The following is a 14,299-nucleotide window of genomic DNA, read 5'->3' on the forward strand; positions in this document are numbered from 1 at the left end:
CTTTTGAGGACGAAGTGTGTGAGGCCTTTTATGAACGACATGTATCGGGAAACTCGACAGGTTTGCACAACGTCGAATGAAGCGCGGTGGGGGAGGCTTTAGGTCGCGCTAGGCCGGAGCTTAGATAGTCGAGATGCTCGACCTAGACACCTAACCAGTTGGATGCCGTCTGGGTGAAACGGGGCCCCGTGTGAAGCGATCGCCTTGTGAAAGAAGCCCCCGCACGTAGAGGGCTCTAGGCTGACACCGTGCGAGGGTAGAAGGCGCCATATTGGCAATCTAGCGAGGAAATGGCGGCGTTACGGCAGGGGCAAACCCTAGCTAGCAGCGTTAGTCGTGAGCGCCGCGAGCGGGAAAAGATAGGTTGCTCAGTCTGGCGGTCTGTCTGACTGTTGGGTTAGCGGGCAAACGGCAAGCATCACTACCGCCACAAACAGAAACTAGGTCAACTAGAGTTAACAGACACGAGACCCTGTCTGACACGCTTCTAGCCTATTTTACACTTTTAAAATGCTAAAAAAGTGTCTACATATACTACTTCTATTTATATTTTCGCTCAGGTAATCGTCTAAGGGCTTGACGCAGCCGCTCAAATAAACACAATATATTTGATAACAAGGCTGGTTCATCTATCCTGTCACACTGTTTACGGACTAGTCGGCGTACTAATTCACCAAATATTGTTTGAATTAACCATCTTGCGCAGCTGTTGTAAAACGTCCGGAAGTTCCACTTACGTTTACTCACCGTAGCAAACAAGAGTCTTCGCCCATTACCCCAGTATTACACTGGGACAAGGTTATATTCAATCTACGTTAGCCGCCCTGGTAGCATGCGTATGCACGCCATCCGCCACTAGCTTCTAGGTTTCCCAGGGGCTTGTAGAAAAATACGTGGAAGATTAACCCGCTGTCCAGCAGTAGATTATAATTCACGACACTCGTGGCCAGTTGATTCTTTTCGTTTGCTAGCTGTTGTGGACTTTTTCGCGAGATTAGGCCTGCCACAATAGAGTGTATATGCCATTTATCGTAGATGAGAATAAGCTCTTCGATAGACGATTTGACCTTCCTTTTCAATACCTTTAGCTAAATGATTAAAGAAGGAAAAAGCACTACCTCGATTAGTTATTGTTAATCGTCTATTCGTGTCGCCGTTGTTGTAACTTTGTTTCATTATTGTTATACAATAAGACAGAGAACTGGTTAGGCAACATGACAGCCGATTCGTGCTTTATGTCCAATACCTGAAGATGAGCTACGCTTCGTACGGCCTGGCAGCGCGGAACGGATCATTAATTTCTGTCTACGCTGGCTTTCAAGATAAAACCATCACAGGCTAAAAGTTGCCAAAGTTAGCATGTAAACATGTTACGACGAAGCTCCCACGGGGGTCAGTGAACGAGCAACAGCAGTGATGCCACTAGTACTAACTATAATAGTGATTATTACTCGGGGGCTCGTTCTCTCTCATAATTGGTCTAGTAATAATACCTAGATACCAGATCTAAACGGTTCGACGGTGGCAGTCTATTGCCTTGCATTGTCTCTTGTCTGCTGTTTTTGTACAGTAAGTAGTTCTTTGCACTTTTCCCTTCACCCGTTTCCAATTTCTGGGTACTAGGCACTGTTTCTGCTAGCGGTTTATCGGTCTGGCTTCCGCAGCTACTTTCAATTGCTTTCATCAAGAGTTCACTTTTCAGGCGCAATGACCAGCGAATTCTAGCAGCTCTTTTATTTTTCTCAGAGCGCCTGCCAGACGCAGACTAGACAATATTGCTAACTCTCGTTGCCGTTGTTACTGCCGCTGCTGCTACGGTGACTATCGGCGATCTGCCGGACCGATCCGGCAGACGATTCATCTGCTGGATTCCTCAAATATGTTAGATGACAGGAAACCCTTTTTGGCCACGATTAAGAAGAGCATTGTCTACTATTCTTTACTTGTATGCCATTCACCGCAAACAAGGACAGAGAGACCTCGCGTGGCACGGCAATAACACTTGCGTGCCCATAGACGGACAAACAGACCTGATTCAACGTCATATCATCGTCGCGCAGTTATCATAATTATTATCGTCGCCCTTTTTTTTTGTGTACCTACGTATAATGTCAGCCACCGCCACCGCCACCGCCGCCCTTTCTGTGACCATCGACGTTGCCGCCTCCATGTGGGCGAATCGTTGCCTCGTACCAGGTAGTGGTCACAATTAGCACTGATGATTTTCGTTCCCGTTCTGCGCTGTTTGCTGTACCAGTCAGATTCGTCGTTATGGCCTTCATCGCCGTGGCGGTCCCTTCGTCGCCTGTCGTCTTCTGATAGCATCCCCTTTCCTCTGCTCTCTTTGTCTCTGCCTCAATGCCAACCCTTCCTCTCACGCTTCGGTAGACGTTACTACAAGCAGACAACCTGTTTATATCAGCGGTAACACGTACCATTGTGCCCTAAGCTATCTTATAGCCGTTGGTGGCCTCATGCCGTAGCTGGTAGAAGTCCGCTACATCCTTTTTTCTACGTCTATCCTTCTTGTTGCCAGCCGCCGCAGTCACGCGCATCGTGGCCGCTGTCGTTCTCGATGTCGATCTCGATGCTTTGCCGGAGGCGCCACCAACCGAGACAACAGCAGCCGCCGCTGTCACCTGCTTCCCTCCCTCTTTTTCTCTCCGCCCACTGCTGCTCCATTTGCAGCTGTAGGCACAGCGCTGGTGTTACGTTGAGTTCAGCAGCTTTCCGTTGATTCGTTCGCTGCTACTGGTTCTCGGCGTGCCTCACCGTGCCCTTACGTTGACTAGTACTGATCCAACCAGCAGCAGCTCGGACAGACAGTAACTGGTCCGACCGGCCAATCATCACCGGAGTGCGCTCGTTCGACTCGTCGAGGATGTTAAATAGCTGTCAGTTCAAATCTTTATTCGTTCAATGTATAACAGGTGTATACGTTAGTGCTCACCTGATAATTCAGGTGCCATACGGCCGTTAGCCGAAAGGACTGGCCATAGTATGACAAAGAGAAGTCTCTATAGCAATTGGCCTACGGTGTCAGCGGCGGCGGCAGCAATGGCGGTGGCAGACGCAGCGATGGCGTCTGAGACGAGTTGACGACGCCAATTGACGATTTTATTCCGAATGCGAACGGTAACAGTTAAAGGTGAGACGATCAGTCGGTGAACAGTGCAACATATGTCTATCAGGCTCTGACGCGGGCGCATCAAGGTTCCCCTCTTTGATGTAGCTGTCTATGTTTGAATATCGCGAAGGCTAAAGTAAAACATCGACTGAAGGAGAAAAAACACAGTAACAGTGGCGGTTTATGCCATTTATACTAACCACAATGATGGTTGCCAACTTGTTGACACTCGTTCTGTCGATGCTGCTGCTGCGACCTGCAATTCCTTGCTGTGCTCGTTCGTGTCTTTGTGGCCCACTGGCAATAGATTGAATGCGTCATACGACAGGGAGCGTTCAGTTGATGAACTCTTGGACTCTGCGAATCAACTAACAAAGTGGTGGTCACCTAAAGGCTTCGCAAGCGCTATCAATCAGAGCCAACAGTGGCGAGCGATCCTACGAACGGTAGTAGGTCATTAGTTATGGACCTCTGACATGTCGTGGCCCGCCAAAATCGTAGTGAGTTGGAAACCTGAGCACCAAGGAATTGCCCTGACTACTGCTTGTGAGATCGACGCATATCCACGTCATTAGATTACTACGTACAACTAATTGTCATGTATATTTTATGAAGTTACGCGAGAGAACTTATTATATTGATCGGTCGCGATGCAGTCGCCTTATCCATGACCCATTATTAATCACGGTCAACGAGCATCACATGGTCACAAACTCTCGAATGCTCGCCCTGTCGCCAGACGTAGCGTCCCGCAACGCGTGGCTGTAAACTTGCGTCTAAGGCACCGAGGTTATCTCGTTTAAATTTTTTTCTCTTTCTCGCTCGCCCTTCCCCGGCCCTCTCGTTAACGCGCGCGCTTTTTGAATATCATTATGGCAGTCCGTGGTGGGTGTGCCCTTGTAAATGCCAATATCGAACCCCACACGAAAACTCCCACGCCCGGCTTAGCCTTCGCAGACCAGTGTGCTGGTACTGTTATAGTCGTATTTCCACTTCACCGACGCTGCGCGAAAGACTGTTCTATTCTGTGTGTAATTGGCGTGCTGTTTTAGCCGTGCCTTTGCTGGCTGAGACAGGTGGCACGAGATACAAGTGAAAGCTTCTTGTCACTACACGGTCAAAGCGGTTCTGAACCCCTCATACCCCCCTCCCTCCCCCCTCCTCGATCGCCTACTCTCTGGTCTGCACGAAACGTCACTGCTGCGCTGACGTAGAATAGTTCCTTGCCTTCGCTGTTACCTGAAACGATCGCGATGATGATTTACCACTTCTAGAATGGATTGAACGGAAAGACGCTTTTAAAAGCAGCACCACAGCAGCGTGATGCATTGCGAATGCGTTTCATGTATGATGGATGATAGGTCTGAGAAAGACGAGGCTGCTGTGGGCCCAGAGCGGGGCCACTGCGGCCATGGATTGTTATCTGCCTTCCTGCACTCTCTATGATAATCGTAAGAGATCTGATGGCGCCCACTGTCGTAACCCTTCGTTGCTCCTTCTATGCTGTTTACTGTCACTAAGCAACGATACGAATACGGTGGCTCCAACTAATTGAAGCCGGCGGTCAATCAGCAATCATGGAGAACTGCTTGATTTGTCCAGTGGGTATAGCAATAAAGTATGCAGAAGGCGAGAGTAATATGGCCGCGTCTGCTGCTTCTATCGAGAGCCGGCACCGACAACAATAAAAATATTACGAACTTTTTTGCCATTTCCAGAACGTCACGTTTAATCTAAATCGTTTTGTTTTCCTCGCATAACTATTTATTATAAGATTAGTGGTTCGCATAAAGCCATGACATAATCAACATAAACCGCACCTTTATGATCACTTAGGTCAGTCAACGCTGAAGTGGAGTACTCCGAGTATTGTATATCTATAGTACTCGTCGTGATGTCGGCAGGCCTCCTCTTGACGTTATCAGTTGGGTCGAGTTGGACAGTGTTTAGAGCACTCGAGTATATACCGAGGATGAGAGTATACAAATACCCCAGAATTTAAAATTGCGACACGAACGGCTACGACAGCGGCGTTTTGCCATTGATTATGTGTTGTAATGTCAAGCAAACAAATTCTTCTATGTCCGATCAAGATAAATGCGTTGCCATCCGGGAAGTGAGACGGTGTCGCGCGTTGACGTTGCCTGTGCCCACCTTGATCAAGCCCAAGAAGTTTTAGGAAGGCAACCCGTGTATGAAGGTAATGCTGTCCGATACTATAGTATGACACCATAGTTCAATTATGGGGGTGCCAGGACACACAAACGCATACACGTATGATCATGTATGTGTGATGACGGCCGCAGCCTGCGTGAACGACCTTTCTTGTTGGCCTATTTGTCGGCCCCTTGAGTTAACATCCTGCTCATCTCCCGCCGGTATTGCCAGCGACGCCATGTTGTCTATGTGCGGTCGGATGTACAGGTGTCGCCTATGCGATGTTAGGCGGCCGCAGTAGCAGCGAGCGCTAATCGTAATAGGAGTGATAGCGACTACGACCAGCTATTGTGAAGATCCGGCTTGTTTGAGATAATGGAGCCATTGCGCTAGAGCAATAGTTGGTGGCCGCGACAACAGGATCAGCGCGAGATCGGTCGTAACACAGTCTGCTGCTGCGGCGGTGACAGCGCTCGTCGTTGACGGCAAGACACCGAGAGAGCTTGCTGGCCACTGGAACGCGCAGTATTAGGTGGGACGCAGCGTTACTGTGCCGGTCCAATTTTGGGTGGCTAAATGGGAGCAAGTTAGCCAGGAGAGCGTCATGGCATCATGAAACGGTTCCAGCAGAATAGCTCCACGCGACGGCGCTAGCAAAGGTGTCGCCGCCGCCGTTGCTGCTTCCCGTTCGCGGGTCGCCGGCGATACTCGAAAGAATAAAAGAAAGTAATCGCACGATTAGCGATCGGTTTCCACTGTGGCAGAAGGAGCTCCTCAAGTCGTTTCATGTCTCGTTCCACATACGCTTGTCGGAACGCCGCGTCTGCGATAGCGAGCTTAGCGGTCGCTGGTCCAGTGATCTGATGAATTATATATCGAAGTTTTTTCAGTGCGACCGTTGTTAACAGATGGGATATCAATACTGCCAATGCTACAACAGGGAGTGGCTTGTGAAGAATGAGAGGTACGAAGTGAAATCAATTTGCTCAATGCATACTGGAATATGGTTCAATGGATAATCGGAAGCTGGCCTCATGTCATCTTCAATTTATATGCCTGATATCGATGATTGATTAACAAATTATCCTAAAGACCAAGCTTTCTATCAAACGTTACGTGTTGTTTTGCTTAAGTGCAGTAATGCCGACATTGAACGACCTGCGTGTATATACAACGCATATTCAGCTAGGGATGATATACCTAATGTGTTCCGTTCGTTGGGTGCCTGGCAGGTGGCAGACTCACCACGCCTATCACGTAATAGTTACTTTCAATTTGGCCACTGCTGCTGCCGCGCGGTCAGTAAAAACGTTCACGAAGACAACGTTCTCCATCAGGATACTGCTCGTCAATTGTAATCATCGCTCGGCCCATGAGAACAAACAAACATTTGTTTAATCTGTATATGGGAGGGTTCAGTGCGCGTAAGTGTGGGGAAGGGTCTTTCTAGTGCTGTTTTGTGATAACAACAAAAGCTTAGTTTGATAAGTGAACGGGAAGGTTTCCGGCAACATGTGGAATCTTTAATGATAAAAAGCATGTGCACATTTTACCTACACATAATACACACATGATACCATGAAGCTTTTTTCGACAATTCCTCAAATTGCTGTTATTATAGTGCGTTGCATAATCAGCGATCGACACTCATGTTTTTTCTCCTGAGCAACGGTGCAGAAATTGCTACATGTTAATATCAGATTTAACAGCAATGACAGTATGTTTATTAGTATGGCCGAGTCGGTATTGGTGCTAGCGGGGTGTCACCAAATGCGTTAAACCATGACCTTTGTTTACTCGATGATGATCTTTAACAGCATCGCGTTCGTTCATGTCTGTCCTCCACACATTTTGGCCTCTTAGGCTCCATTACTGAGTTCACCAGTTATCTGCTATTCGACCCTGACCTATTCGGTCGCGGAGTTCTACGATGACGCAATCTTTCCCGGCTTGTGCAAGTTGAGGTTAGACAGGAAAGGGAAGAGGCGGAGGGGACCTAAACGAAGCTATCATGAGTCAATATCGCGAAGCAAGCAAAGAGAGGCCGGAATCCAATGTGAGACGGGACTCTTATCCGGCAGAGACCCACCAATAAGACTTAATTTGATCAAATATAGCTCTAAAACAGTATGTGGTGCAGAAGCTTTCAAGTAAACTCTATGAAATAGAATACCGGATGATTCGCTATAGATCAGTGTCACCTCTAGTGAACGTGTACATATACTGAATGCTATTGGCAAAGTTTACGTTGTAATAGTAGTTGAGCCGCTTTCCCATCAACTAAGTTATGCTGTAAAGTGATAACGTTGTAAGTGTCGAACCAACGACGCTGGCTTCGCCTAGCACACCCTATGCCACATAAACAAAACAGGAGACTTATCTCCTGAGGTACTCTGATGTCGAATCTGTCGACATCATATCGAACGTTTTCCTTCGAAATCATCGTCCTAAAGTCAAATATATGCTCTCCCATTTAGCTCACCACAGAACATAGCTAATATAATGTTCTGCTACTGACAATATGAGAAATGTTGTTTTGTCCTACACAGTACTAGAAGTCTATTCCCGTAAAGCATTTTAGCACACTGGCAGTTTTCTGGCATCGTCATTTTTGCACTGAAACCAGCTTGGCTCAGGGCAGTGAATGCAATTCGAGGCGTGTCCCACACGCCGTCCAGAGCGTGCTGCACATGCCTTCCACCGTATCGGCGTCATGCCTTCGCAGTGGCCGCTATCACACGTGACCTACCCTTTCTCCAAAGAAGCTAAACTGCTAGGGCCAGCAACAGCGGCGGGTAAGGGGGAAACCAGAGTTGCTTTCCAGACAACGACGAAACGGCCTGTTTGACACATTGTAATCCTTGGCTACTGTTATTGGCGATGCCGGCGGTCCGACACGAAGACTCTGTTCCGAAGACGAGGACTCACGTCTCTGGAAGCATCCCGCCAACCTCTGGAATCCACGGTCCCGAAGCGCTTTCTAGGTACCCCCGTCATTCTTACACCATCAGAAGCGAAAGGACACCGTCAAGACGTGTCGTTGACTAGACCGTAGCTCGTTGCCAGGACTGTACGGTTGTAGCGAATCGTTTTCAACGTTACTTAACCTTTCGATTTCGGCCGCAAATAGACCACTTGACATGACGGAATAGCATTAAAACGAATGTCAGCTTGGATACCCTGATCTTCTCTGACTCATGTTGTGGAGATAAGACGTGTGTCTGATAATTTCACTCAACTTTTTCCTGTGAAAAGCAGACCACGTGGTTATTGAATTCCTGAACTGGGGCGCTAATGCCGAGAGCACTTAAGGTAGACAGTCAATGGCTCGATCCTATAAGCCGACGCAACTTACTCAGATGTTGATTCAATAGGTCCATTCTGTTTTCGTTGCTACACACAATCCAAAAGGCATGGTGTGGTGATAGCTGTTCTAGCGGCGTGTATTTTATGCATAGACATCAACGCAGATTCAGTTGGCAGGCGCCCACCATATCATTCATCACCAAGTCAGTTAGTCAGTAATTTCGTGTGCTGCTAATATGCGAAATAGATTTTTATGGGTAGTCATCTGTTCGTGTAACTGATGTAAGATATTTGGCTGTTACAGGAGTGAAGTGCAGGGAACGGTGAGGTGGCGCCTTGCTCAAAATTGCACCATGTTCAGCTTTCACAAACCCAAGATTTATCGGTCCGTTCACGGATGCTGTATATGTCGGTAAGTTGTGCCACCAAGACACAGTCTAGTTAAAAGACGTCATTTGAGAAACAATATCATGCATTGGATCCTAAGTTAAACGTATAATACAATATAATTTGCCTGCCCTGTACATTAAGATCAGACTGTTTTTATTTTGAGGGTAACCCAGGGCTTTTACGGTTAAGAAAGCCATCCACTTCTCGGGGCCAAACCCGCACTCATCAGCCCATTTTCTGAGCCCTATCGCGAGTAAACAGCATTACTCGAACCCTCTTGAAAAAAGTTAAGAAATCCAATTCCACTTATCGCACTTTTATCTTTTTCGCATCAGAGGAAAAAAGATGTCCATAAGCTCGAAATTACGAGCGTCAAAACGAACTATTAGAAATCACTATCAAAAATATCAGGACAACGGCGTAGTCATTTTAAATGCGGGATTTCAGTGACAGTCAAACTTTGCCATTGAAGTCTTATGGTCTTCAGTGGTCTGGAGTGTAAGGCCCAACTTGAAGCTTTTAATTGGGCAATATCTCATTCGATTGTTAATCTGTTGTTAACTAATGCTTGCTTTTCCCGAGCACTTCAAAGTATCGGCATTCGTTTTTAAACAAGCACGTCTAGTATCATCATCATCATCGTACTTTCGCCAGTAAAAGAAAGATCGTAGCTTTTTTCATTCTCGGCTAGCTTTTCATTTTCAACTACAAAATCTGCCTTTCTGCTTAATGCTACATATGATTATAGCACTCGATGGATTGGTTTTATGAGAAGTCAAATGAAACGTATTTTCTATTGCATATTCATAATGGTGGATTCAACAGTAGAGAGTTTGGGGCTTTTTTTTTTTTGTAGCGTGAGGCGATAATTTGATAACGTACGAGAACAAGCCGCCTCTTGTCGCCGATAGTAAAGTATTAACCTGGAGACAATTCTAACTTATTCTATGTGTAGGTGGAACTTCAATGAACTTGCCTTTGCGCTATAACAAACGCTTGCACTGTTATAGTTGGATTCTGTCTTACTTCATAGTATGTTGTGTCCTGTCCAGTGAAGATCATACTGTATAGTAACTTTAAATCGTAATGCTAAAAGACGAGTAGAACTGTAATGTAAAGGCTATCGGGCATATCAGACCGGTTCTATTAGAACTTTCTTGCGTTTTATGCCACAGTGGCCCTATCAATATCACCTCTACGGCCACACTGCAGGGCAAAGACGCTCCTGCGACAAACAGCATGATGAGTAACTCGGTTTTCGGAAAAGCTGAAGCAGAAATAACTGTCCTAATGAAGCGGGCCTAGTTTCCGCTTTGTCGGATCCGTGCATAATTCGAAGTGCACGAAGGGCATTAAAGCCAATAGACAATGAGATATTTTAAAGCATTGCTCTATTAAGGGCGTACGCTCACATTTTTAACTGCTTCGCAAAGTAACATGGAAAGCAATTTAGCTAAAACTGTTTTATGGAGTACTTTGTCATAAAAGATCGGCCGGTATGGTTCTCTGCGATTTTCCTTGTGTGCTTCATAGGGTGACCCAGACGAGCTAATGCTCTCAGTTCTTCAAAATATAGAAATGGAACTCGATTTTCCTATTAGGGCAATGGGATACAAACAAAGTATATGTTTAACATCCTTATATCTTTCTTCCGCGACGCGACTGTTACGCCTATTTAATACCAAATAGAAGAGAAAAGGACAGAAGCTTTTTTATTTTACGAGGCCAAGGATGACTCTTCTAAGCCTAACAAACAGCATGAAACTAACATAAGCGTCAGACAAGCTAAATGCTTAACACTGAAACTTTCGGTGTGAACGGTTATACGTTAAACATGATCAGAATGTTTTTTCCTATTTGAAAAATCACCACATTTTGATTGCAGTGTGACTGTCAGTGCTTTGTCACTGTTGCTGGGTTTGTTTGCTCGATCGTACTCGACCACAGATACCTTTCTGGCTGTTAATCAGCAATGGAGTTTGTAATCGCATACATCCAGATAGGTGATAGAGTGTTACACCAAACTGGGTGCAAGACAGTCGTGACAGGGAAGTTAAGCACCCTGGCCCGGGGTCGCTGCCTTAGGTGACCCGCCAATGACCTTTACTAAAGAAAGCTTTCTATTAAATGGCAATTCTGAGTATCAATCCGCTGACAGGAGTATAGTTATAGATGTTATGGTAAAACCACGATAAAAAAACAAGGCTCGCAACCCGTCGCTTGCGTAATTCAATGCAAGCCAAGATGAATTCCTTAACTAGAGCGGAAGAACTTCCCGCTGATACTTTTCTGAATTAACCTTTACAACAAACATTCAGTCTAATCTAAACGTTTGATCAAACACCGTATCGAAGTGTCCTTTAATGTAACGAAGCCCGGCATGCGTAGAGCCCTACCTTTGACCTCTCCGGTGATGCGCAAGAACGTCCACGTCCGTTCGTCGTTTTACGCTAGATTATAGTGGGTCTTTGTAGACCTGCTGGCTAAGTCATGCAAGCACGAAACGCTCGATGAAAACTCATTTTTCCAGCAATTTATAGAGTGATAATAATATTGTTATGTTATAAAGATATGAGGAGAGCGAATGTACACGATGCAGTATGAGATGAAATTAGATTTACAGTTCCTTCCCATGTGCATTATATAATTCAGCAGAATTATATAATATGATGGATGATATTTACACCGTTTGACATCGGCTGCTGGAGCCCAATATATATAACTTTTTCAGGCTTTTCCTTTCAATTTTCGTATATGCATAGGTATGTCGTCTGGTAAATTACCACGATTGCATATTTACTACATCGGTTTGTGCTTGTTTTCCAGGGCGAAGTCATCTAGTTCGCGTTTTACGGACTCTGCCAAATACGAATCGGAGTTTGAGAAGTGCTTCAAAATTCGCGAACGACGCACTGGCGAAATCTGTAACGCGTGCGTCCTGCTTGTCAAACGGTGGAAGAAACTTCCCCCCGGAACGACTCGGCATTGGAATCATGTAAGGATAAAATGGAACCAAATGGTGACAAATCGACAGAACGAAACATCAGAACTTCATAATTTTTTTTTTTTTATTTGATTATCTATATAATGATCCATAGTTCACAGATATAGAAATCGTCTCGATATAGTTGATGAATAAATAGTTCGAATAGAAGATTCGTTACTGAGAGAAAGCAATCGCTTTAGGCGCCGCTCGCGTGTCTATTTCTGTCATTCTGAATTTATATGCAAAGTGTTTCTTTTCGTTGGCCTGTAGAACCTCATTTTAGTAGAACTGACCCTTAATTCGGTGAAATTGCAATAGCGTTTCATGCTTTCAAGGCTGTGCTATTACATACCACGAAATATCTCCAACACGTAGCTTTGTAAACGATTAGGATTAGTGTGCAGTAACCTGTACCGATGTGCATAGAGCATGATTTCGTGGGTATCAACAGATCCTCACTGGGCTATCGAATTGTTTACTTTGTGACTGCGCTGCTCCTGTGACTCGACGGCAACCGTTATCATATAAGCAAGTTCTACCAATGGAACGAGACTGAGGTCCAGAGGTGAAGTTGCAGTCATATGAATAGTATGCCTAAAACAGGATGGAGGACTTTACTAAGTATATTGAAGGATGGCATCATGGAACTAGTTCCCTAAAGGTCTTAGTGAACCGATTAGAAAGCTCATCCCAGTTTACATTGGTGACAGGTTACTAAAATCCATTTCCTTGGTTGAGTGGAGTACGGGTAGTACTTTGAAACGATCCCTCTACAGGTGGCCCGTTTCCTTCTACAATATAATCAAGACTTTCGAAAGGGTTGTAGAATTTAAGTACAGGCCCATATTAACCCTAAACGCGAGCTTTGTGAACTTCGTAACGCTCACATATCATCTGCTCGCCAGTTCAACTTTCAGAAGTCCAACTTTTAAAGCAATCAAACATCAAGAAGAGAAACGATAATTATTCAGGGAACATATGGCCAAAGCAGTATAGCACTCTGATGTAAATTGATTAACATTAATGGAAACGTATAGATAGCTATATATGTTCAGAATTTAAAAACTAACTTCAATATGCTCCAGTTAGCCTTATTTCAACTTTAAAGCTATCAACACTTGTTAAGTACATATTCGTAATGTACTCAGCCAAAATGACCGATCTATAAAAAACATTTTATTTTTATAATCGAAAGTAGATTTCCGGCGTAAAACTTTAAATGTGTGTATTCGTAAACGAGTCTACTGCCGCCAAACTGACCGATAACAGTAGGCCTAGGTTTCGCTGGCGTAGGAAAGTAATAATACACAACAGGTCCTGCAGATGCTAATGGAGGCCTCAGCTGTGCGCCCCACATTTTACTGAGAAAATGCATTAACGTAACGCCTAGAACCTCTGAAGCTTGATATATGTTTAACATGTGCAGATATTGCTAGCGGTTTATCTGTGTACTTACTTTGAGTCAATATCAGTTTTTATTAAATTTACTTTTCACATATGGGTATGGCGCTGTAGGCCGTTAGTTATCGCACTTGAATTTAACGTTTCTAGCAATGGGAGCTGTTGCAGCACTCCTGAATGCTTAATCATTGTTCCGTACTTCTGTTACGGATACTAGGTGGTTGATGCACGAGCGGGTCCGGGCACTAAAGGCACTCATACAGGAGGTCGGATCGCGAACCCTCATAAACCACTTAAACCACAAAGGCCAAGCAGTAAGAAGAAGCCCATGAAACCACCGCGAAGATTACGCGAGATCGAGTCCTTGCACGACAGCTTGGCGGGGGTCTACGGTGAGGAACGGATCAAGCGGTCGTCGCGGCGGAATAGTGATGGATTCACTTATTACGGTTAGTATATGCTTATGTTACCTACTTAAAATGTTTATAGTCAATCATATAGGTCCACGTCCGCGCTATAGCACACCTGTAGCATCTCGTCTGCAGATGTCACTGTAGCCAGTGTAGTCTAACCGACTATAAAGTCTATTGGCCTGTACAGCACTGAAATTAGAATACTTGTAGGTGTACCGAAATACAAATAGATAAGCTTTTGGAGGATTTTGCGAATTAAATCAAACGCAAAAACACAATAGGTGACGACGTACATCTGCATAACACAGTATACAATTGTGCGTCAGCTGCGGATTACTTGAAAAGGTAGATTTAGCATAGCTCCAAAGTTGTCGTCTTTCACAGTCAGTGTCAGCCATATACAACGTAAAACACATAGCACTGAATTGGCCGGCCGCAATCCAGATAGGTTACTGACGAAGCACCTCATCACCAGTTATATTGTTGTTATTATTATTATTATTATTATTATTATTATTA

The 14,299-nt window shown here is 45.1% G+C and overlaps 1 protein-coding gene across 3 annotated transcripts in view; it reads left to right on the top strand.

Annotated features, from left to right (window-relative positions):
• Window positions 1-14,299, top strand: part of LOC111258665 (SIN3-HDAC complex-associated factor) — a 53,299-nt gene that overhangs the window by 12,534 nt on the left and 26,466 nt on the right. For all 3 annotated transcript variants that reach the window (XM_022830123.2, XM_086967552.1, XM_022830122.2), the window contains exons 2-4: window positions 8,895-9,002; window positions 11,807-11,975; window positions 13,585-13,816. In XM_022830123.2, coding sequence (XP_022685858.1) covers window positions 8,944-9,002; window positions 11,807-11,975; window positions 13,585-13,816 — 460 coding nt within the window. In that variant the 5' untranslated portion in view covers window positions 8,895-8,943. The remainder of the gene's footprint in view (window positions 1-8,894; window positions 9,003-11,806; window positions 11,976-13,584; window positions 13,817-14,299) is intronic.

The sequence above is a fragment of the Varroa jacobsoni genome, unplaced genomic scaffold, assembly GCF_002532875.2.
Source record: "Varroa jacobsoni isolate VJ856 unplaced genomic scaffold, vjacob_1.0 scaffold_253, whole genome shotgun sequence".
NCBI lineage: Eukaryota > Metazoa > Arthropoda > Arachnida > Mesostigmata > Varroidae > Varroa > Varroa jacobsoni.